Source organism: Pagrus pagrus, assembly GCF_965226575.1.
Source record: "Pagrus pagrus genome assembly, chromosome: 16".
NCBI classification, from domain to species: Eukaryota; Metazoa; Chordata; class Actinopteri; order Spariformes; family Sparidae; genus Pagrus; species Pagrus pagrus.
The window spans coordinates 5,282,024-5,307,516 of record NC_140200.1 but is presented as its reverse complement, the minus strand read 5'-3'; the positions used below and the strand labels follow the sequence as shown (position 1 = coordinate 5,307,516).

At 41.9% G+C, this 25,493-nt stretch overlaps 1 protein-coding gene across 8 annotated transcripts in view; it reads left to right on the top strand.

Moving 5' to 3' along the window:
* pak5 (p21 protein (Cdc42/Rac)-activated kinase 5) overlaps nt 1-22,018 on the top strand; it is a 75,216-nt gene extending 53,198 nt beyond the window's left edge. For 5 of the 8 annotated variants that reach the window (XM_084377763.1, XM_084377761.1, XM_084377760.1 and 2 more), the window contains exons 4-11: nt 5,482-6,321; nt 11,687-11,896; nt 12,002-12,400; nt 13,727-13,860; nt 18,368-18,494; nt 18,964-19,089; nt 19,191-19,325; nt 20,033-22,018. In XM_084377763.1, coding sequence (XP_084233889.1) covers nt 5,482-6,321; nt 11,687-11,896; nt 12,002-12,400; nt 13,727-13,860; nt 18,368-18,494; nt 18,964-19,089; nt 19,191-19,325; nt 20,033-20,188 — 2,127 coding nt within the window. In that variant the 3' untranslated portion in view covers nt 20,189-22,018. The remainder of the gene's footprint in view (nt 1-5,481; nt 6,322-11,686; nt 11,897-12,001; nt 12,401-13,726; nt 13,861-18,367; nt 18,495-18,963; nt 19,090-19,190; nt 19,326-20,032) is intronic. The other 3 variants (XM_084377764.1, XM_084377765.1, XM_084377766.1) reach the window with 1 other exon arrangement.
* Nucleotides 22,019-25,493: the final 3,475 nt, after the last annotated feature.

Genomic DNA, 25,493 nt, shown 5'->3' with positions numbered 1-25,493 from the left:
TCGTGCGTCTTCATATCTGTATCTCAGCGATACATCATCCCTCACTTTTCTGCCAGCTTTTCAGTCCCTTTCTACTCTGACAACAAGTTTTACAAACTAACTGATCGAGCATAACTAGATCCAAAATGGCCGTCCACACCAAGAACAGTAACTTTAAATGTGCCAGTTGAAAAATCATTGTAACTCAAGTGGATAGTGATGATGATGACGACGATGACTGTGGTGAACAATATCTTTGGATCACTTTCAGAATGATTAAATGAAAGATTAAAAAAGTGACAGTCCCAAGTCGTTAAATGCATATACAACGCATTAGGCTGCGAGTTTCTCATAAGTTTCTGTTGTCTCTACTGATGATCGCCAGGATAATTGATGTGGCTCATACAGAAATGTGAATTAGTCTTCAAAAGACGACAACCTTCGTAACAGACTGTCGGATTCTCCTTACAGCAGTAACAGGTCATCGAAACCCAGTTTCCTGAGCTGCTGACACAGCTGGAGTACGCAGTGTGTGCTCTGCGCCATTGTTTACTGAATGTTATTGTTCTTCAGTGTGGATGCTCGTTATCATCATCGTTATAGTGATCGTTCTAGGTGTGGACAGCCCTCAGACTTTATGAACTGTGGAAGGGTTCAATTAAAACATAAGAATCCACCTGAAAAATGTGAATATATCTGCTTTAAAGTGTGGAGAAGTTGCCCGAAATGCAGTTTCAGAACTAAAAATCAAATGAAATAGCAGTGCAGAGGAGCCATGCAGCAGAGGAGCTGCTCCTCCTCCTCCTCCTCCTCCTCCAGCCCTCCAGTTGTCCCGGGACCCCGGCTGGCCAGTGAAGCGCAGCCTCCAAACCAGGGTTCTGGCTAGGAGTCACAGGAAGGGCAAGCTCATTAATTATCTCTCCCTCTATTCCTCCCTCCATCCTCCCATCACACCCTCCCTTCATTACCAGCAAGGTTAATCCCCCCTTATCTCCCAATGAGCCTCATTTTTCATGGCTCCCTGTCTACGACACTTCCTCCCTCCCTTCCCTCGTCACCCCTTCTTCTACTTGCGCTTCCCCTGCTCTTCCTTCTCAGCTGCTCTTCGGAGTTGCTACTTCTGTGTTTCTATTGCTTCATACTCCTACACACTCCTTTTCCTTTCCTTTCCTTTCCTTTCCCTTCCCTTCCCTTCCTCTCCTCCCCTCTCCTCTCCTGTGCTTACCTTGAACAGGCCGTAGTGAGTGGAGAGAGTAGATCTATTACAGCTTATCAGTAAAGGACAGGCCAACGCCGCACGCCGGTGAAATATGGCTGCTGTCACAGCCGCCGCCCAACATAACCCGTGCACAGAGCTCGCAGAGCTGTAAGGACAGGGGGGAAGGAGAAGGGGGGAGAAGGGGGGAGTAAGGAAGCCAGTATCAGCCCCCTAATTCAAATTAATGGAAAGATTTTAAGACTTGATGCCGACCGTTTGACAGTGATTTGGCACACAATTAACCTTGTCTCCCTGTCCCCTCTGCACTCTCATCACCTCCTCGGTCTCATCCGCCCGCTGCCGCCTTGCTTTCTGCGACTCTCTCCCCTCCCCCCCCTCCGTACCTGTCACGCTCCCTGACACAGTCTTATTGATTATCAACCAAATGGGGATGATGATGTTTTATTAGATAACTGACACTCCCTACTGTTGTATGCCAATTGAATTAGCTCTGAATCACCAGCATCCACGTAGCGTAACATGATGTGACTTGGCCTCATTTTCGATTTCACACAAAGCGCATCACGCACAGCACAGTTTAGAGGAAGTGTGAGAGTAATTCTCGTGACAATAGCAGCAGAAATAATTATTGGTAGCGGTCTTAGTTGCATTGGTTAACAACAATTTGCAGCTACTTTTTGAGGAGAATGCAGCAAAAGTGTGTTTGTCATGAGTGTATGATTCTTTATGTCAGACCGAGCCTGCTCTGTGCACTGCAACATCTGTCCGGAGCATGATAGATTTCCACTCACCGACCTGTTTAAAAGACCATCCGTCCTGCAGCCTCTGCCTCTCAGCTAGACTTTGCGCACTGCTTTTATAGGCCATTTCACCTTGGGTTCCAGGTCACGGCACCAAGCAGCCTATAGCTCTCAAACAGAGGAGAGCAACTGGAGTGTTAAAGAGGGAAAGGGGAGGCGCACCAAGTAAGGAAATAGAAGGGGGAGATGATGTGTGAAAGAAACAGTCGTAGTAATAAGAAAGGCTTGTGCAGAGGCTTTGTTTGAGTCTGAAACTGCTGCATTCAGATTGTTAGAAAAAGCATCATGAAAGGGACAACTAGCGCGTAAGTACAGATCAGAAGAGATATGAAACTAAGAGTTGAAATAGGAAGAAAACGGTTAGTTAGCATTGCACCCCAACTTATTATTTGAATTGCTAGCAAACTTTTGGCACAGTGGCTGCAAATATACCAGTGCTAGCACAACAGCTAACCACCTTGTCAGAATAAGGGTGTTTTCCTTGCTGTGCTTTAAGCGCTAACTTCCCCTTGCTAACATGCTCACAGTAACAATACTAACACGCTGAGTTTTAGCAGATAATATTTCTACCAGGTTCAGCCTGTTAGCATGCTTGTATTTTCTAATTATCATTAAACTTAAAGTGCAGTTGAGGCTCATGGGACGGTCTTGATCCAGCAGGTATTTTGTCATAAAACCAAAGTATTGGGCAAACTGATAAGGAAAGTCAGGGACTCACAAAAGCTATCAGACTTTATCATCTGGGGACCTTGAATATATTTGAGAAATCCACCCGATAGGTGTCAAGATAGTTCCCTCTGAATCATAAACGTCAACTTCACGATGGATAGAGGATCATCAAAGACACTGAGGTTCATCCTCAGGGGAAGATGAATGTCGATACAACATTTCATGGTAATCTATTTTATATTTTTGAGATATTCAGTCAGGACCAACCGACTACTTATCGGCGAAGCTCATTCCTTCTTGGCTGAATGAAAAGGAAAAGAGAATGTCCATAATAATAGGTGATAGTATTACTTTTAATAACTGTGGTAGCCTGGTTGAGTCACAATTAATCTCATAGATAAATGAGATGAGAGGAAGGCAGTGGTGGTTTGCAGGTAGCTCAGAGAAGGAGTCTGGATGTATCCCTGTGTCAGCACAATGTTGCTGAGAGTTGATGATTATCCCAGCTTTTCCGAGACTCTGCCTCAGCACATGTGACATGGACCAACTACAGCGGAGACAAGTATGACAGTTGTGTGACAGACAGCGAGGCACGACGCTGTCAAAGGGTGTCAAAGAACTTGCTGATGTGACATTGTTGGGTTTAAGTGTCGGACTCAGCAAAACACCTTCAGAGGTGGAAAAGACTAACAAGTCTACATGTGAGAGTTACTATTGAAAGCTCTCTCAAACTAGCATGTACAAACATGTTCTCTCTCCCAGCTCGTCAAATATGGCAGCTTTGGTCAGCGGCCCTGAGCTTCATGCCATGACGCTCTACTTATTCCTCTAGCATCAGTTTTATAGTGCAGTGCACAGCCATGAAGTTGGCAATAAAATATATACATCATCTGGTTAGAATATCAAAATGAAGCTTGCAGGCAAACATTTAACATATTATGAGTTTTGGAGTGTTAACGTTGTGAATCGGTTGGTTTAGGTTCAGGACAAAATCATGGTTTAGCTTAAAAGAAGCACGTCATTTACGATACGTAAATCAAAAACAAGTGAAGTTTGACTTTTGGTTTCCCACAGGATTTGATCTTAAGTCTCCCAGATGGAAGTCCTGTGTTTGACCCACTCATCCAGCCTAACCAGCTACTGATGTGGACTTCTCTCACTCTTTATACTACTATGCTAGAGGGCCGCCTCAAGAAATGACACTAGAGGGATATCTACAGTGTCATAGTTTGAAGCATTGGGCCACTGACTAAGCCTCCATAATTGACCCATTGGGAGTGAGAATGTGCTGGCAGTACATCTCCAGCAATGGCAGCCCTATTGGGAATCAAACCACTGTCCCTGTGAAACAGGCATCTAATCTAGCCACTTGAATCCAGTTCACTTTAATTCTTTTCCATGATTGTTACAGCTTTGACAAACCCATTAATTTTCAAGGAAATAACATTTTTAGAATCTCTGCAAGCTTGTGAAAGCCACATGAGTTAGCATTGACAGGTGGGTGGGTAATTTTTGTGCGTAGGGAGCTGAGAACTGACTGAGACCATAAAAACATCAAGGTGCAAATACACTAAACGTCTAAAGTATGATGGGCACTTCCATGAAGCACATAGAGCATGTTAATCCAGGTAAAAGCAAGGAGGGAAATGGAAAGTGGTGATGTAAAAGCTCGCATTTGTAAAACAACCGCTTGTGGATTGTGCAGAATATAACAAATGAAAAGATGTTGACTGGATGGATTTGATACTCGAGGTACTTAGAGTCTGTAATGCAAGTAAAAACCCCACTGAAGCACGGACAAAAATACATTTTTTTCCGTTTTGTTTGATCATCACAAAAAGCTCTCAGATAGATTATGTTAAAGTTTGAAAATTCAAATAATAATCCCTTCAGCTTGGCCTCCTCTCAGCACTCAGCAGTCACGCAACATGTTTCCATTGTTCTAATGCAGCGTTTCCTGTTATGTCTAAGTGGAAGAGAGACAGGTAGATAAAAGCTGTGCGTCTGGCTTTTGCCATCACTCGCATGATTTTCACTGTATGGAGGTGGCAATCCTGGCAGTCCACACCACAAAAACGGCAGTGTAGTTCAGTCAGTGCTGCTGTAGCACCAGTTCCCCATGACTCACGACACATCCGTGTAAAGGGCTTAACACAAGGTAGGAGGGGATAAGCAGCACCCCTGATGTTTAAGCTGCCTTCGCTTTGAAGCAGATGTGAGCATGTGTGTTCAGTCTCTCTCTCCTCCTCGCTCTCTCGTCGTTTTGTGTGTGTCAGGCGCGCGCTGGTGTTGCTCACGCACCTCACGAGCGCTAAACCAAACGTCACGACTATTAATGTATCCTGATCAGCCCACTGAAAATGAAGCTAATCTGTTGCGAGGGAAATGGGGCAGGAATTAGCTCCTTCAATCCACCAGTGGTTTCTTTTTAGCATCTGTGGTATCCCGCCATTTATCTCCATGCATTTTCTAGCTGCATCCCAACTCACAACGACTAGTGGTTGTGTAGGATTATTGCCTGCCATTCTTTCAGATGACAAATACAAACATTCATTTATTGCAAGTGATGATTAATTTCATACTTGTCACAAAGCCCTGATACACATGAATTGAAATTCCTGCCTGAAAATTGTTTTTCGTTGACCAAAGTTGATCTCAGAGGAATTTCAATTCATCTCATTCAGTTTTCAGCCTGGAATGATTCAACTGAAATTGAATGTACTGCAACCCAAAGTATCAGGGCTGTCTCCATCAAGCTCTCAGGCAGCGGACTCTCTTGTATGTTAAGTGTAAATGTGTTTGTTCTTCTCGTAGACCATTGTTCGAGGGAACCGGCCACCCAAAGATGCATCCATCAACGGCCTTCTGGAGGAGTTTGACAACATCTCAGTTACGCGCTCCAACTCCCTGCGTAAGGAGAGTCCACCGGGCCCGCACCAGGCTGGAAGCAGCTCCAAACCCTCCAGCAGTGGTCATCCCAACGCCCCAGAAGAGAATGGATTCAATCATTACTACTCCCGCTACTCCTGTGACCTAGACACCTCCAGCAGGGACTTCTCTCTTGATCCCAGCAGGCCAGGCCTCTCCGTAGATGGGGACTGGGCAGTTGGGAGACACTATCGATTCACTAAGCAGAATGGTCACTCACACCCCATACGCAGCCCTTTCTACCCGGACGCCATGCCCCAAAAATCAGACTATGGCAAACTTCCCCCGGACTACCACACCTACCTGGAGAGCAAAGGGCGCTCGGGAGATGAGGCGGCCTCCACGGTGGGGAGTGGGGTGGGCTCAAGCGGCTACTATCGGGCGTCTGTGGGTGGCTCGTCCAGCCAGGACTACAGGGACACTTCAGTAGGCACGCCATCCCGTGCCTCGCTGCACAGCGAGCAGATCAACTACCCAGACAGCGAGTGGAGTTATGGTGGCCTGCGGGACGAGTACGACAAGCGACCCAAGAGCTCCTATGTGACACAGACCAGCCCCACACCAGCTATCAGGCAGAGATCTCGGTCAGGCTCTGGGTTGCAGGAGCCAAATGTCCCCTATGCAGCCAGCGGAGCTTTCAAGAACCCTCCACAGGCCCACCCATACAGCTCCTACACCTACCCTCGCCTCTCAGAGAGTCTGGCCAACTCACAGACCTTAACCAAGGTAACTACACCAAACACAAAGAGTTTGCATCCTAGTCATAATTTATTTTATCCATCTATGAAACTACAGCCCAGTCGCATGCCAAAGAATGTAATTGATCCGCCAATCCACTAGAGGACAGCTTTTGAGTGTGACGGTTAAGCACGCCAAGGCACAAAAAATTAAAGGTGTATGAAGGTGCAAAGGGTGAACGTAGTATAAATAGCCAGGAAGTACTTATAGGAAGGAGGTTGGGGTTAGATGGGTTGGTCAGTCATGAAACGTTCACTCACGGTTTGAACGCTGTGTGAAGCCAATAGTCAGTGGTGACTATTAACGAAGTAGTTATTTTAAGCCAAACAGTAATGCTTTCCTAAACGTAACCAAGCAGTTTTGGTGCATTTATTTTGAAATAGTAACCAGACGCTGCTTGATTATTATTGCTTGCCATATTGTTTTCACCAGTGGGCAGAGCCAAACATGACATGGTTGACCGGTGGGTCTATGACATGGTTTGACAATACGGGATTGGAAAATTGCCACAGTGTTTACTCTAAACTGCAGAGCATATTGTATAAGCTACCCAACGGCTACAGTTGCTGTCTAGGAAATATGTTTCCACACAGGACTCCACACACCCCTGACAAGCCTGTCGAAACATTTCAGAGAAAATTACACAGATGTATCCCCACATTTAGCTTCACCTCCCATCCACCTGCAGTGCTTCCTCGCTCTCATTCGTCCTCTCTCTCCCCATCTTTCTAAGTCTCTCTCATTCTCGCGCTGAACATTTGTTTTCTGGCCTTCCTGCCAGATAGAGTCAGCTGTTAATCTACACTTTCATGAAGGAGGCAGGGGCTGTCACGTACAGAATTACCCCTCTTCAGTACACAGATCAATTAATGCTCATGCTGCCCAATCAACCAGAAAACTCTTAATTACATGAAGAGTTACAGAGACTGTACAAAGAGAGCCACAAAGGAATGGAGAGACAGAGACAGGGCTGGAACAAAGTGAAAAATAAAATACCAGATATAAAATCAAAGTACAAATTTGTAGCAGCAGTGACAGACTCGGGATGTTTGAGGGTCAGGGGCGAAAAAAAATAAGAAAGGGCACCACATGTATGTGGGGGGACACCAGCCCACAGAAAGTCATGATAAATTTATAGTATGAAGAGAGAGTACTTCATTTTGTCCACTGAAAGGGCACCCTGGAGGGCACTTTATCATGTTTTATCTACCACAGGGGCATCCAAGAGGGCACTTTCGCAGTGATTTTTCAAACAGAAGTATGATTAAAACTAAAAGTATGACTACATGAGAGCAGAACTGGCAAAAGCTGTATAATAATTTGCAGCATTTTTCAAATTAATTGTGTGCTATAACTATGATCAAATGATATGAACCATGAAAATGTGCAAATAATAAAAAGAGTATTTTACTAAATTCTGGTCACCAAAGTACACTTAGCAGAGTAATTCACAAGAGAATATGGATTTAGTATTTTTACCAATACTACAAAGATGGTCTTTTCTTAAAGGTGGGCTGTCTTTGCAGTATAAAGACACAGATATTTATAAAAATTGTGCTAAATGACCAAAGAATACAGAGAAAATTGCCTGTGGTATTCACAACTACCACAATGGATTAAACACTCCTGCTAGTGTCCTGTCTCCTGTTCACAAACTGTCTCTATCACAGCTGAACAGTACATTATGTTTCAGATAACATAGGCAAGAAATATGCAATGCAGTAACAGAATCTTTAATTTCGTCAGGACTGCCTAGTTTTACAGTTCGATCTGAGTTTGGTGAGCCACACCGCTCTCAGGCTGAAACTATGATTATAATTACAACCACAGAGCTAAACTGCTAGAATAATTGCATTTACACAGCTGTGTGTCATCTGCATAGAAGCGGTATGTTACGTTTGCAAATGATGCAGAGAGGCTACTCACAGTCTGATGTGTGTAGAGAACAAAACTAGTCAGTGATATGATTCTCAACATTTCTACACATCCCTGTATAATGGATGCTTCTAACAAGCTGGCAACAATAAATAAAGAAGTTTTCAGAAAGCCGATTCAAGGAAGAAATAAACTTTGCCAATAGCCGATAAAATAGAGAGAAAATGAGATTTCTTTTTAGAGTAAATATACATTACAGATTTGAGTGTCAGTAAAATTGCCCAGAAACACGACTTAGTATTAAAATCATGTTTTATAGCTTATAGCTTCCCCTCGTGCATGAAGCAGCTGCACTGGATGCTGGCATTTGGAGAGTGTGATGCAGCCTCAGATGTGCTCCAGTGGAGCAGTGGGAGAGACTGAGATACCCAAGAGACTCCACAGACAAGAGCAAACAAACCTTCCACGCATTATTGCCTGTGTAATGTAACCATATGTTTCCAGTGTAAGCTACACACGGTGATTATTTTGTAGCTTACTTATTATACAGAACTGCTACAGTAGAGGATTGTAGAACAGGTAACAGAGTTGTAGGAGGCTAAAGACGCTGCTAGTCAATGCAACAGCAGGGGTAACAGAAAGATAAGGCGGTCCCCATCTCATTTCTTTATATGTTCTTTATATCATTCTCCGAAGCTTTCAGTGCCCCATTAGACCCATTATACAGGTGTGTGTACTGCACCAGCCATTCCTTCACACATGGTGAGACCATTCGCTGAGAGGAATAACTGGGTTTGCTGATGTAGATCCCAGGGTGCCTTGATGAAAAACCATTTAACCTGCACGCTTCAGTAAATAGCCACTCATAGAAAAAAAAACTGCCACGGAGAATGCAAGAGTAGCAGGATTGGAAGTGATGTGGGAGAAGGTCAATTTTTTTTTTCTTACGTATAGTTTATTATGACCACTTGCTGAGTCGTCGTGCTCGAGGAGGCACATTTGCTTTGCTGAAAAAATGTACAGTATGTGTAAGGAATTTAAGACGTAACAGAGCTTGTGCATTGATCTAAAAATGCTTTAAAAAATCAGACTATATCGTGCATTCGTTATATTTGATTCGATGCTTTATGTATTTCTAAATCAAATATAGGCCATAGTGAGGAGCTGGCAGAGGAATAAATGCAGCCTAATTTGCCTTGTGATGTTTGCAGCAGTGGTAAGAAGAAGAAGGAGAGGAGGAAAAAAAAGGAAAAACAAGGAATCATCTGGCAGCTTAAGAATCACTATTCTTCTCGGCTCACGGACCTTGTAACAAACCCAGCCCTCTCTCTCCTCTCGTATTCTCTGCCTTTTCTTCTCTTTTCCTTCATTCAGCCCACTCACACCGCTGAAGTAAATCCTTCTTTTTCCCTGCTGTTGTTGGGAGCCGGTGGGGATGTAACAGTAGACAGCACGGAGACTTGGCCACACACAGACGACACACACACACACACACACTCCCTCTCTCTCTCTCTCTCTCCTTTCTTTTCTCTCTCTCGCTGTGTTTTGTGGCGAGTGCGAGCTCAGTGCCGCAGCTCTCGGTGACAAATTGATGTTGCGGCACTTTCCCTTTCTGCAGCCTTAGCATAAAACTGGCCGAACGATGTTCCACCGCGGAATTCAATTTCACAGTTGAGTTAGGTTGTTGATTACCCTGCCAAACTCAGATTAATGCGCGTTTAACCAACATGGATCAGGAGACCCTTGGCTGACAGCCAGCCAGCGGTGCCGGCCAACGATAGGGGGGGGTAGGGGGAGGCGAGACTGGGCCGTCCCAGCAGCGCAGCCCCCCCCCCCACTTCCCCACCCTTACACCTGCCTGAGAGTGATTGATTAAAAGAGTTCACACCATGTAATTATACACCATCCCAACACATGAGGGCTCCTCCTCCTCCTGCCCTGTCTATCCACGAGTGTGTGTGTGTGTGTGTGTGTGTGTACAGTATGTGTGGTGAGAGGGAAACAAATAAATGGAAAGAGGAAGAGAAGGAGGTTTTTTATTATCTCCTGAGAATTTATGAGAAAAAGAATCACGCTGGTTAAAGAGCATTTGTCGGGAGGTGTGGCGAAGGTAATTTAATTTATTCTCCGTAGGGTGGAGGCAGCTTGATCCAGTACTGTCTGTGTAGTGCTCTGTATGTGCTGTTCAGTCCACATTAAGGTATTGATATTTAGCCATTAGAGCGCATACCTCCGCCAAGGCACAGCAATCCCCTTTAATTCAATCAAGCTTGATCTAATAACAATTAATACATATTTAAATACACAAGATGCAGATTTTTGTTCATTACCAGCATCAAATCATCAGATACCAGCCACTTTAATATGCCTTAACATGCATGCTTTATTCCCTCAGAAATAAACAGAAATGTTGAAAAAACCTCCTTGATCCATGAAATTTAACAGTTTTTATTTTAAACAATTGAGGTTATCGTCATATCTTGTTGTGTGTGCTGTGATTGAAGTGAAGAAAAACGTGTGCTTAGAAATTAAATTAAGGTTTTTTATTGGCTTTACCGAAATTACGATTACGTGCAATTGAAATGACAAACGTTGAGATTATGAAAAATAAATTATTATCATCAGCGTAGACATTTTTGACTGTGTCAATAAAAATGTGTCAAATGTTAAAATTATGTAAAGGTGTAATATTTTCAATGTTTGACTTTGAAGTGATCCAAAAGTCAAAATATTTTGATTATATTACTTTTTAGACACTATTTGATGACTTTACTCGCCACAAAAATTGCCATGTAGTTTGTATTTTAGTAACACCACCAGCATTTTCCATCTGTTTCCTATTTTTATTGATCTATGATCAGGCTCCATCTTTATAAACACAATGACAGTAGACGTTGATGAAATCACTACTGTTGTGGTCACTTGTGTTGAGATTCTCCTTAAGGTTTGTGTGTATCTCTGTATGTGTGTGTGTGTGTGTATGTGTGTGTGTGTGTGTACACCAGGCTTATGATGAGTCAGACGAGCTCAGCTGACTCATATAACTGAGCTTTTATTAGGCCTCTTTGCTTCAGCTCTGCACTCTCCCTGTGTGTGTCGGTGTGTGTGTACACCAGCACGAATGCTCCCGCACTGCTTTAAAGGAGTCTCAGGTGTTTCTTGGATCCTAAAGAAGAGGTGTGTCCCAGATCCTGGTGCTCCCCGGGCTCCTGGTTGATGAATGGAGTAGTTGAGGAGCATTGTGGGGTGGTAATGATAATGTACGGTCCCTGTCCTGTGGACTAAATGTCCTCTGTTAGGGCTGTCGAGGGCTAATGTACCTGCAGACATACCTGGAAGTAGAGCTGACGTTTTGTGTGTGGTCATACATTCACATTGCTGCATCCAACACAGTAGTTCATACAGTGCACACAAGCCTCACTGTTGTTTCTTTGCATTTATATCCACCAGTCAAATAACCTTGTGCTCTCCTCTCCAGGGTGACTATGAGCGTCCGTTACGTGACGGCAGCCCCCAGATTTTGAGCGGTGACACCTACCCCCGAGGGCCTTTCAAGCAACCGCAGAGCCACTCCAAGCCGCCTGGTTACCCCCCAGTACACCTGCCCTACCCTCCAGTCTTTCACCATTACAAACCTTCACCCTACCACCATCCACCCTCCCAGCCCAGCCCACCCTACACCCCTCAGGTACAGTATGTTCACTGCGTTCACTTCGATGATATGTAGTTTAGTTACATATAGCCCCTCTCTCCGTTTCTTTGACACTCTGTATGTGTGTGTTTTTAAACACAGGGGGCCTATTCACAGCCTTCGTCACCTTACATCCCCCCGGGGGCCTACCCGCCTCCATCCTGGGGGTCCAGCTCCGACACTCAACCCTCCAGAGTCTCTCATGAGCAGTTCAGAGCTGCACTCCAGCTGGTGGTCAACCCAGGTGAGAAATGGATGTTTAAAAAAAGCGACACTGAACATACACATTTCAGTGTGTGTTTCTGGTGTGTGTCAAAATTGAGCTATGTTTCGTGTTGGCCTACAGGCGACCCTCGGGAATACCTGGACAGCTTTATAAAAATCGGAGAGGGCTCCACAGGTATCGTGTGCATCGCCAGCGAGAAGCACAGCGGCAAGCAGGTGGCCGTGAAGAAGATGGACCTCAGGAAACAGCAGAGGAGAGAGCTGCTCTTTAATGAGGTGTGAAAGACTGACAGGAACTGCAGCACACTTACCTCAAACCCAGATTTCTGGTTTTGTTTGCGAGTATTTGTTCATTTGAAGGGTTGGATGCTGCTACTTCAGGTCAGTTTGACCCAGATAAATGAAAAACACCCACTCAGATTGTTGATGGCTCAAACAAGCAGCAGTAGAGGCGAATCTGGTTTAACATTAGGGCCAAACAGAGAGAAACAAATCTCACCATCTGAAAGCAAAACCGCAGCTTCAGTTTGCCTCTATTTCCCTGACACACATCCATGGTAATCAAACCACGAGAATATTTTTGCATCTTTAATTTCATTTTTTACCAAAATATTAAGTACCGCTCAGACTGAAAAACCCTCTGCGAGAAAATTATTCATAGCTGTTTCTTTTCACGGTTTGCTAACTGTTGAAAAATGAACTTGTGATTGCTCGTTTAGCAGAAAAATGAGAATTGAGTAAAGGGACAACTGTGAATTTCATTTATCGAGCTATATTGCACTGATTCTATTTTAGCACTGTGTGTGCATGTGTGTGTGTGTGTGTGTGTGTGTGTGTGTGTGTGTGTAGGGGGGTGAGAGAATGACACGTATGTACTGAATGTATGTTAGCATGTGTGTGCAGTGAACACAGACGTGGGTGTTCAGTTGGGAACTAATTTGCTTCGTGTAATCCTATTAATTTCTGAATGTAACCCTTTTATAGTTAAGCCCCCAGAACATGTTCAGATTAGACAATGGAAAGTTAAATTAATAAATAAAAACAATTATATGAGCACATTTTTATAAATTACTTACATAGTATATTTCTTTTTAACATGTTTAACGAGCGTCCTTAAATGTGATTTTATGTATCGATACAAATACAGTATTGAATTTTAAAGGGGATGTTTATAATAATACAAACTCAAAAATATTAATTTTTCCATAAGTGAATAAACAAGCTGTTGTCGCGGTCCCAAGAACACTGTTTGAAGCTGGAAAGGTGGCAGGGTCCGCCACATATAAACAAAGTATGATATTTTGTTCACAAAAATGAAGAGAGTTTGTTTATTTAGTTTGTTTAGACACAAAAAAAGTCAGTAAATGAAGATCTTTCTCTTCTGATTACAATTTATTCCCCAAAACTACGTAATGCACCTTTAACAATTGATATAACAATAATGACAGCTGTGTTACATGGATAAAGGCATACATGCAGTGTTTTCCGTGTCTGAATATATAATTTATAGGCCTGTGTTTGTGATAGCTCATCGTGTCAGTAGAAACTGAACGAGTAAATAAATAATCCTTGTGTTTATCTGTGTGTGTGTGTGTGTTTCAGGTGGTGATCATGAGGGACTACCATCACGAGAACGTGGTCGACATGTACAACAGCTACCTGGTGGGGGACGAGCTGTGGGTCGTCATGGAGTTTCTCGAGGGCGGGGCACTCACTGACATCGTGACTCACACCAGGTAACCTCTCTTGGAAATACTGAAGTGTACCAAGAACTGCAGCGTACAAAACCCACAAAAAGGATGTGGAAATTGTCAAAGAGCAACAACAGCAGACGTAAAAGAGTTAGAAGACGGCGATCAAAAACATTTTTAAGGACTACTTGCAAGCAGCAACCAATCATAATGAATTTTAAATAAGTGTAATGTTTTTAAGACCAGCTACAGAATAGTACTTTATCCTGTAGACTGTATCAGGGTTGACGCCATGTTGTGAAAATGACCAAAAATTCATCCCCCCTGTTAACCTGCCCTCCCCCCCCCCCACGCCCCGAGAATTAGAGAGAGTGCAGTTGTTTGACTGAATATGTTTGTCCAGTCTGCCTGACTCATTGATCCTTTATCTGACTGAGGTTTGTGCAGGACTGAATCTATGACTCTGACCACGGCTCTGAATGATCTGCAGCCTAAATGTGCTGTCGATTGATAAATCCATGGAGCTCTCTGTGGTGCTGAACCATCAAACGGATTTGTGTCGTTTTCTCTCAGTCCCACCCTTCAGTCAGTTTCATCTTGGATCTATAATATTCTTTAAGCTATACACTATAAATAGTCAATTCTATAGTATATAAGTTTCGCCTAGATTAGCATAAAGATTGGTAGCAGGGAAACAGTAAGCGTGGCTTTGTCCAAAAAGAAAACAATCCATCTACCAGCACCTCTACGTGTAAAAATGACAAGTTTTCATGAGGTTGCCAGAACACAGAGGCAGGCAGGTTTAAAAACTAAAAGCAAGCTTTAACGACAGCTGATGTCCAAAGTCCAAAATACAAAATACAAGCAACAAAAGGCAGGCAAAAAGTAATCCAAGAGCAAAAAACAAAGTACAAACCAGTAGGTAAAACACGACGGGAAGACAGGACCAGGGAACAGGCTATAAGGAAAACACAGGCTTAGATACACAGGAATGATTAATTAAGGGATCACAGGTGAGCAGGACAAAGGTCAGGAAAACAGACAAAGACAGGAAGTGGAAAGTAAAACATGAGACATGAGGATATAATCCACAAGATAAGAGTCAACCAGCAGAGACTACACTTCATTTTGTGTACATATTAAAGCTTAAGAGGTGCTAGTAGGTGGATTTTGTTACTTTGAACAGAGCCGGTGTTTCCCCCACCTTCAAGTCTTTATATTAAGCTAAGCTAACTGTGCTAACATGAAAGTAGTATCAATCTCCTCATTTAACTCTTGGCAAAAAAAGTAAATGTACCAGAATAACGAACTATTCCTTTAAAGGCCTATAATCGCTGTTTTTTGGACAGACTGTATGCAGGAAGATTGGTACGAACTAAAAGCAATGAAAAAATAAAAATTAAGAGATGGATATATTCCTGATGCTAAAAAAAAAAGACAGAGGTAGCAACCGTATGTTAGAAGTCCTCCATGGTTATCTGAATGACTGAATCCATGGGATGTGCTGGTGACGGCGGTGACATCAAACGGGTTTAACTGGTAACCATCAAGCGTTTTATCGACGATGAACGATTTCACGAGACGAGCGGGACAGATGGGCAGCAATTCAGTCCCGCGTTTGATAGTTTGAGGATTATTGTTCTCCAACTTTTACCTAATTGCTTCTCTGTTGTTGAGTCGTGTTTCTGAGCTGCCGCCTCATTGTTTTAAGCTTACTTTGCGCTTGGTGTTTAATTACAGTCATTTGCGTGGAGTGTCAGCATTAGCTGTGCGCGGTGTCGGATGCTAATAACACGCTTTGGTGAGGCTGAGCACCGCTGCTACCGTGAAGTATTCTGAACAGTCTTCCCACACAGATGTTTGCCAGTGTGTGTGTTCAGTGTGTGTGTGTGTGTTCAGTGTTCAGTGTGTGTGTGTGTGTGTGTGTGTGTGTGTGTGTGTGTGAGGGAGAGAGGGAGAGTTTCAGTATGCCCGTGAGTGCTTTTATAAGTGCTAATGGAAATAAAGAGGATATTATTGGGCACACATGTTATCTCATTTAACTCTCCCATTTTCTCTTTTTGATGAGTCTGCTGAATTTTAAGTAAATGTGTGTTTTTTTGTGTGTTTTTCAATATTTTAACTGGTGTTGGAAAAAAAAAACATGTTTGTGAAATGGAGCTCAGCAGCTGGATATCATTAACATCTTGTTATCAAAATGTATTTTGGTTTTTAAACCACATAAACTGACCACTTGATTCACGATTCAGACGTTATAGAACACAAAGAAAGGTGATAATTCAAGGAACAGGACAGTTTTGTTCTCGGTCATTCCTGCTATATCTGTCCAGGTGAAAGCTCCGTGCTATTTCTGTTCAGCCTTTTGTTGAGGAAATAACTGCTGCCTGCCTCGCGTTGCGCAAGCCTCATCAGGTCACGCACACACGGATACATGAACACACACACACGCATCTAACACACAGGCGAGTCAGCAGCGGCAGAACGGTCGTCCGTGTTCGCGGACTATTTCCCTCACGTTCAAATTTCAATTACACTTTCGAGTTTGTTAATGAGCTGCACTTCACGGAGGTTTTTATCCAGTGTAAGTGCAAACCCATATATATGTGTGTGCACGTAGCTGCGTGTGTAATTCTCCTCCCCTTGGCAACCTCTACTGGCTCATTAAAATTGTTTTTCCACTTTGTGTTTGAAACAATTTTCTATTCCAGTGATCCTGTTTTCTGTTCTGTCTGTGTGTGTGTGTGTGTGTGTGTGTGTGTGTGTGTGTGTGTGTGTGTGTGAGGGATGGAGGGGGTGTGTTGAAGTGAAGGAGGTAAAAGGTGAATTGTTTTTGCGCGCACTCCTCCATCCCGATCACTTTGACTTAGCCAGTTGTTTTCCCATCAGCAGAAGGCTCATTTATCTCTCGTGATTGTAAATGCGTACATGTGTGACAATAAAATCTGCTGCAGTGTTTGCGTCTGTGTGTGTGTGTGTGTGTGTGTGTGTGTTGCCTGGGGGTTGTTTCTCGTGTTGTAAATTTGTAATCTAACAGAAGATTATTTTAGACGATGAGATAAAGAGAGGTGTGTGTGTGTGTTTGTGTTGAAAGAGTTAAAGAGAGCATGTATGGCTGCGTGTGCGTACTTTATCTACATGCACAACACAAATGCATGTTTCTTTGGTCTCTGCCTGCAAACGAGCGTGTCTCTACTCCTGCACATGTACTGTATGTGCGCACACACGCTCATAAACACACAGCACGGCCCGGCCAGCTGGGTCTAGATGTTAATGTTCAGTGGAGCCGTGAGTTTCTGTGCGAGCTCAGTCAGACGCACTGCATCGCCCCGGCTCTCCATATGGGACCCTCCTGCCTGCTCTGCACATCGCAGCTACAGCCGCTGCAGGCTACACGGGGATATTTCCGCTCCGTCTTCATTGTGTTCGACTGTAATCTCTTCAGAACGACTGCGAACTTGAACTTGTGCTGTCACCTCAACAACAGTACCAATGAAAAGTTAATATGTGAAATATTGAGCTACACCTTCTATAGGTGTTGGTTTATTGGTGGTTTTGTTGTAATTTTGTTGGAAATGCTTGTAATGATTCAAGCTCAAACCCACAGAGAAAGAAAATACAGGGATTAAAAATCTAAACTACAAACTGTTTAATAAGAAAAGTTTAATAAGATATCAGTACATATACAGAAAAAATATGAAAACTTTAATTAATTTTTGATTAATATTTATGTGATATATTTTGACTTTTTATTTTATAATTTGTAGTTTTTATCTCACAATTTTGTATTTTTTCTGACTTACCATGGGGATTTTTTTTTCATCAAACTTAGTGTTCAGCATGCAACAAAAATCAAGTTTAAGAAATAATACGTGGCAGGGTTCCCACTCGTCTTGGAAAACCTTGAAAACAATTGAGCAGTTTTCCAGTCAGGGAAAATGAGAGAAAAAGTATAATTTCCTGGAAAATCTTGTGTTGCCCTGGAACATTATTTAAACTCCCCAAAACTACAAAAATACTGTATAATATTACAAAAATGTAGATTTTTCTTAAAAGGAAACCAGTGAGTTGTTCATTTTAAGAGACTTCTCTTTTTTTTTCTTTTGTATTTTTATTATTGTGTTCATGTTATTCAGTTATTGATGTTCAGGCTGCCACGGATAATACACTGTAATTCACAAGAGAAAAAGGCATCGGGGTTATAAATTGATTAATTAAGGAACATATTAATGTATGGGCCGACAGTCGTACCGGCTAGATCGCCACTGAAAATGTCCTGGAAAATAATCTCTAGAAAAGAGTGGGAACCCTGTATGGATCTGCAGATATAAACAAATGAATAAATACATTTGAAAAGTCAAAGACTAACCTCATCTCAACCTCCAGATAAATCCCTCCCTCTTTCTGGCTGCCCTAATGATTTATATACGGTCCCTAAATCTTTAAAAGCTTGTAGAACGCCTTTCAATATGTCTGCTGTCATAGTCATTGCTGATGTTGTGTATGTGTGTGTGTGTGTGTGTGTGTGTGTGTGTGTGTGTGTGTCTCCCCGCAGGATGAACGAGGAGCAGATCGCCACAGTGTGTCTGTCGGTGCTGAGGGCTCTGTCCTATCTGCACACACAGGGCGTCATCCACCGCGACATCAAGAGCGACTCCATTCTCCTGACCAGTGACGGCAGGGTAGGTGCACATGATGAGTGTGTGTGTGTGTGTGTGTGTGTGTCTGTGTGTGTCCAGGTGTGTTTAGATATATTACTCATTCCCATTTAAACTGAGTCTTACTAATACCCCAGGTGTTCATAACCAGTGCTACTAGACTTGTTCACACACTCTCACACACTCGCTGACCTTCTCCACGGGTGCCACTCCCGCCACTCGTCAACAGCCAGTGCCAGAAACTCATCATCATCAATTACCACTCGTGCCCCAGTAATTAAATCCCGCCTAATGCCTCCTAACGAGCTGATAAGACGTGATTAATTTTAGGATAATTAACCACTAATATGGGAGATTAGTGTCTTCCATAAAGGCTCTTCATCACAATGGGTCAGTGCACCTCTCGACATCAGACAAAGAGGTGCTGAACTAATACGATCTCTACTGTACGAGTGTATCCTGAAGGCTCCATGGTGTCCGTGTGTGTTTGCAGATCAAGCTATCAGACTTTGGCTTTTGTGCCCAAGTTTCCAAAGAGGTGCCCAAGAGGAAGTCCCTCGTGGGCACGCCCTACTGGATGGCACCAGAGGTCATCTCTAGACTACCTTACGGGACCGAGGTGAGGACGGCACGCACACTGAAACTCCTCGAGAACATGAGCCAGAGAGACCTCCCAATTCTTCTGTGTTGATCGTAATGAATGTTCTCGTGTGTGTCCAGGTGGATATCTGGTCTTTAGGCATCATGGTGATCGAGATGGTGGACGGAGAGCCCCCTTACTTCAACGAACCCCCTCTGCAGGCCATGAGGAGGATACGGGACAACCTGCCCCCGCGGCTAAAAGAGTCGCACAAGGTAAGAGGGATGCAAATACCTGTCATTGACTTCTAAGTAAGAATACATGTTGAATAATATGTTTAGGCAGCTTGTATGGCTGCTCTTAGTCAATGTTTTACAATCCTGGTCCATGGGGGGCCCTGCCCCTGCATGTTTTAGATCTTTTCCTGCTCCAACAAATCTGATTTAAATAAATGGGGGGTTATCAGGCTTCAGATGACGAGCTGAACATTTGAATCAGGTGTGTTGGAGCAGGAAAACATCTAAAACACGCAGAAAAAAACTTATTTAAATGACCAAAATTCATTGATGTAAACATTTGTACAGGCACAACCTAATGGCTGTACATCTGGTCACTTCTGCTGCATGGTACACTCTGGCACACCGATGTCACTTTCGTCTGTATTAAGAGTTTTACATACACAACCTTCCACCCTTTGACTCCTGAACCAGAAGTTAAGTATACAGTGGCGTCCCCCAAGGGCTAAATGCTAATGTGGTCATGCTAACATGCCCAGAATGACAATAATAAGATGTTGATGATGAGCAGATAGAATGTTTACAGTGTTTCCAGGTTAGCTTAGCAGGAATGGGAAAAGTTTTTGAGACATTTCACTAAAAAGTGCATTCAGGAGACATTTGTATAGCTGTAAACTGTCCTTCACAGTCTATAAGCACAGACGAAAGAAAAGAACCAGAATTAAAGCTCGTCTTTGTGTCTTCAGGTGTCCTCGGTGCTGCGGTCCTTCCTGGACCTGATGCTGGTGAGGGAGCCGTCGCAGAGAGCCACGGCCCAGGAGCTCCTCCAGCACCCCTTCCTCAAGATGTCTGGACCCCCTTCCTGCATCGTCCCCCTCATGAGACACTATCGCCACCGCTGACCCCTGCTGGCCCAAAGACCTGCCCTCCTCTACACTAAAAAACACACACATACACACACCACCAGGGTGGCACTGCCCTCACCCAGCCAAAACACCCCACCGCTTGGTGGCGTGCCACTGACACTCACACCTGTAACCGTGAAGTAGATTAGCTAGAGGAAATATCTAAGAAATACATTTTTTTTAAAAACACACGACAGAAAAGAAGAAAAAAAAAAAAATCGTCGACCATTTTGAAAACCTTGACCTGGAGTTGAAGCGTGTTACTACTGTGCCAGAGGAACTCACTAGACGTCCAGTAGAAAACGTGTGGGATGTGCTGGGTCTTCTCTCTTCCAAGACTGTGAGTCTTCTTCTCCGTGTAGAGTCGTAGTAGCCATCAGCAAGAGCCTCCGAGGGGGCGCTGCGAGCTGCTGACAGAGGTGGAGGGACCCCCCGGGGGGCCCGACGCTGTGCTCCAGACCAGAGCAGCAGAGGGCAGAACAATCAGCTGCGTGCGGAGAGGGCTCTCTGACTGGTTATGACTGTTGTACGGCTGCTGCGTCAGTCAGTCAGTCCACCTTAAGGACGGAGGGGGGGGGGGGGGGGGGGCGCTGCTCGGCTGGTCGAACAGAGACGAGCTCTCTCTTGTAATCTCACACACTAACAGTGAAAATGTATTTTAGAGAAACTTGTAAGTTTTTCTGTACAGTTTTGATAATTTGCAGTATTTTATCGTGTCGTAACCATTGTGATATGAGCAGTATTAAATAGAGTTTCTGCAGAGATCTTTCCTACTGTTTATAATCCAGTTTTTGCTTAAAGATATAAGAGATATCCCAAATAAAACCCACCTAAACCTAACTGTTACTAAAAATACTAAATATATTTATTATCTTACATTTGTAGACAGAACTTCCATTAAATGTTGGAAAAAAAAGGGTAATGTCAGAATTTTGTATGACGTTTTAAAAGTATTTATTTATTTATTGCAATTGAAGGTTTATTTTTTGGTAGTGTGGCCTTTTTTTTTTTGTTTTTTTTTTTTGGTTTATTTTATTTGTTTATTTCGCTGGGTTTTGATTTTACATTTCTAAAAAGCGCGTCGGCAGACAGTGATATCAGTTGTTATATCATCCGAGCAATACCCCGAACCTATTTATGAAACCATGAAGCCCTGTATTTATGATACTGTAATGACACCATGCATTTAAATGTAGCACAGATTGAGTGGATTTTGACGGAAAAAGAGAAGATTTTTCTTCGACGCAGACCTGTTTTTTCTTTTCTTTTTATATATTAGGAGCCTCATCCTGTTTTCTCTAAACGCTAAGAGGCGCCCATCCAAGACGCCCACCTGCCGCACAGATTTTAGGATTTGCTGATAAAAAAAAAAAAAAAAGGTCTCGTTTTCTACTCACATCCTCACTGTCATCATCTCACTCCTTATCCCACCTCAGTCAGACACACACACTCGCTATCACTGGAACTGTGCTGCCATTCTCATCTCTGGTCGGACCGGGAGAAACAGTGTAATCCTCCTCCCCGCATCGTTTTTACCCATCATTCACTGTGATATGTAAATATGACTGTGCGTACGTGAGCGTGTGTGTGTGTGTGTGTTTGTGTGTGTAAAAGAGGTAGAGCGTGTTTATCTCTGTACAACATCTGAAAGCGTGCGTGCCTGCGTGTGTGTGTGTGTGTGTGTGTGTGCGCTGCTGGCTAATCCTCGACAATGTGTCAGGACTTGAATGAGTAACACTTATCTGTGGTGTTGGCTTGTACAGTGATATTGCATGTTTGTTATCAGTGAAGCTGGTTTCAATTAAAAAACGCCCATAAAAACATTGAGATGTGTTGCATGGATTTTTCCTTCATCACCCTCGACAGTCTCCTCCTCCTCCTCCTCTTCTTCTTCTTCTTCTTCTCTCTGTGTCTCATATCAAGCAGAGATTTTTTTGTTTTTTCCCAAACGGCACACTGTCAGATTATTCAAGGGGAGTTCCTTTCAGTCATCAACAGTTTATTTTGTCTCTTATTTTCTGTTTTGGTCTTTCATATTCCTTTTAAATTCAACAGTTCTCATTTCCAGCTATTTCACCCTAACTTCACCTCCCGGCAGAGAAGCAGCAGAGACACATTCATGGATCGCTGTTGCCATAATATACGAGGTGATTTCTCTTTCTTTCCTCTGAGCCATTTCCCTCTGAAACACTATAATGGGATATTGATTTAGCTCGGACAGAGAATGGAGCTTCTCTTTCGGAGAGAGATACCTCTGCCGACGGCCCAGTAAATAAAAAGCACAAGTACTGCCGGGGCCCCCGTGGGACTGCAGGGCATCAGTGAGCTTCACACTCAGGACTGTACAGTCGCTGAGTTACTATTAAGGTGAATAATGCGACACATCCGTAGAGTCTCCACAGACCGCACTCGGCATCGCACTAAAGCTACAGGTCACTCGAAACTGTGGATCTGTACATAAACAGATGTATTGGTGCTCGAGCGCTGGCTTCAAATGGGATCAGTGACTATTAATTGCTCCTATGTTGTTGTTTTCTAAACAGATTTTTATGTTTTGGGACAGCAGACACCTCGCAGAAGTAAAAGCATGGGTATTATTTGTCCATTGAGGACGACGAGTTCATGTTCTTCAACCTGAGGAGGTGTTTTACAGAGTCAGCACGTCTTCACGTGGGACTGAATGCAGCTGTATTTAAGCAGAATGAAGAGATTTAGTATTATTATCTTAAAATCATATCTAAAAAATAAAAGACATTTAAACTACAATAAATAAAAAATAAGCTAAATTATATTTTGAAAGGTTTTCTACTATATAACCAAAAATTATTATTATTTTTTTACATGGGTGAGGTGTGAAGTGTGGATTCAAGGCTGATTTATTTATAAAATCTGGGCTTTAGCTCCGGCATTTACTTTAAATGTATCCAGTGTGATGCACGCTGACAGACTGGCTCTATAACAGAGACGTCATTAACATCCTGTGTGTTTCCCGCTGAAAGCCTGAACGCAGACGGTGGACTTGAAACCCTTTCAGCACAAGTCTTATGACAGAAAGTGAAATATTTCAGTTTTGTACTGGTAACCATCTTTTTCCCTCCAAACATTTGGATATGAAATTGACCGGTTGAGCTCGAATCCAGCCCCCCCGGAGGAGCACCAGGCTCTTTGTAGTGGCCAAACTGTGTAACTCCAGCGTCACGTGACGCACTGCAGCCCAAAAAGACTTGTGAAAGAAGCATCTGTAAAATGGTGGATACATTTTTTTTTTCATCATTTGAGCCGTTCGGTCCAATAACATGTGGAAAGTCTAAAAGAGCCACAAGTTTTTTTTCTTCTTTTTTATTCAAGAACTTTTCATACATACAAACAATCCATACAAGTTCAAAACTCCAGTCCACGCTCAGCACAACCAAACATCAACAAACAAAACACAACAAAACACAGTTCAGAGGTCTGCTAATTAAAAGGAGTACATTTGAAATATCTAAATAGTCTAAGTTTTTTTCGATTTAAAATTTCAGTGGAAGTCAAATATGATAAAGCGACAGGTGAGTTTTTGTCCAAATGTATTGTTTATTGACAGTGACACTGTATTTTTTTCTGTTCATTAATTTATCTTTGGGTGGACACACAAGCTCATTTAAGGGCAGCTCGTTCATTTTTTAAAATTTTAAAATGTATTTTTAAAAAATTTTAATTTTGTTTTTAAAAAAAATTAAGTTACTTTTTAAAATTTCAAAATGTATTTCTTAAAATTTTAAAATGTATTTAAAAAATTTAAAATTTTTATCTTTTTTTAATTTTAATTTTATTTTTTTATTTCTAAATTTTTTCATTTTTTCATTTTTATTTTTTTTATTTTTAAATTTATTTTTTTATTTATTTATTTTAATTCAAGAACTTCAAATAAATAAAAAACCATTCATACAAGTTCAAAATTCCAGTCCATTCTCAGCACAACCAAACATCAACAAACAAGGCAAAACAACATTTAGAATTTAGAGCTCTGCTGATTGTTTTTGCCAATTTCTGCTTTTTCAGAAAAATCTAAATTTTCAGTGGGAGTCAAACATGATTTTAAAATGTGTAACTTTAAAAGTGTGACAGGAGGGTCATATTTCAAGCTATTTCACTTTATAAATGTAATATTTTGCTCAAATAATAATGAAATTAATTATATACATTTCATCTGGGGAGAAGTTGGACTTGTTAAAGATGAGTAAAATATCAGTCTCATCTTTTTCAAGCATTTCTGAGAGCTGTTCCTGTAAATCAAGCCAAAAGACTTTCACGCTCCACTGAGCAGCTTTCATACTAATGAATGGGACTTTACCTTCAAGGCTGTGTCCAGTAGTTATAGGTTGAGATAGTTATGGGTCAAGGAAATGGAGACGACGTTTCCGAAGAGGAGGAGAAAGGATATTTGCTTCGACACCTGAAACAACCGGGCAGCAGCTCTATTGTTGAAAGTTTGTGAAGCTCAGCGACAGGTGAGTTTTTGTGCAAATGTGATGTTTATTGACAGTGACACTATTATTTTCTGTTCACTTATTTTATCTTTTGGTGGACACACAGGCTCATTTAAGGGCAGCTCGTTAGCAATTTATTTTTTTTAATTTTCAAATTTATATCTTCTAATTTTCAAATTTATTTTTTCTAATTTTCAAATTTATTTTTTAAAAAAGATTTTTTTTAATTTACATTTTTTTAATTTTAGAATTTAATTTAAAAAATGTATTTAAAAAAAATTTATCTAATTTTTTTATTTTAAAATTGTAATTAAAAAATTATTTCCAAATTTAATTTTAATTTTTTTTTTTTTTTTTTTTTTTTCAAAATTTTAAAATTTTAAAATTAATTTTTTCAAAATTTTAAATATCTATTTTTTTTTATTTTTTGTATTTGTGTTTTTATTTAATAAACTTCAAATACATAGAAAACAATTTATACAAGTTCAAAATTCCAGTCCATTCTCAGCACAACCAAACAACCAAACATCAACAAAACAAAACAACATTAGAATTCAGAGGTCTGCTGATTGTTTTTTTTTTGTTTGTTTTTTTTGCTAATTTCTGCTTTTTCAGAAAGTCTAAATTTTCTCTGGAAGTCAAACATGATTTTAAAATGTGTAACTTTAAAGTGTGACAGGAGGGAGACATTTAAAGCCTCCCTCCTCTCTGCTACCGTTTCCAGTTGAATTTAAACTGCGTCCATTTCTCAGATTCACTAAACACATGATTAATTTAAGAGTACTTGCTGTAACACTTAAAGCAGTGTTTTTTAATCCTGGTCCTGAGGGCCC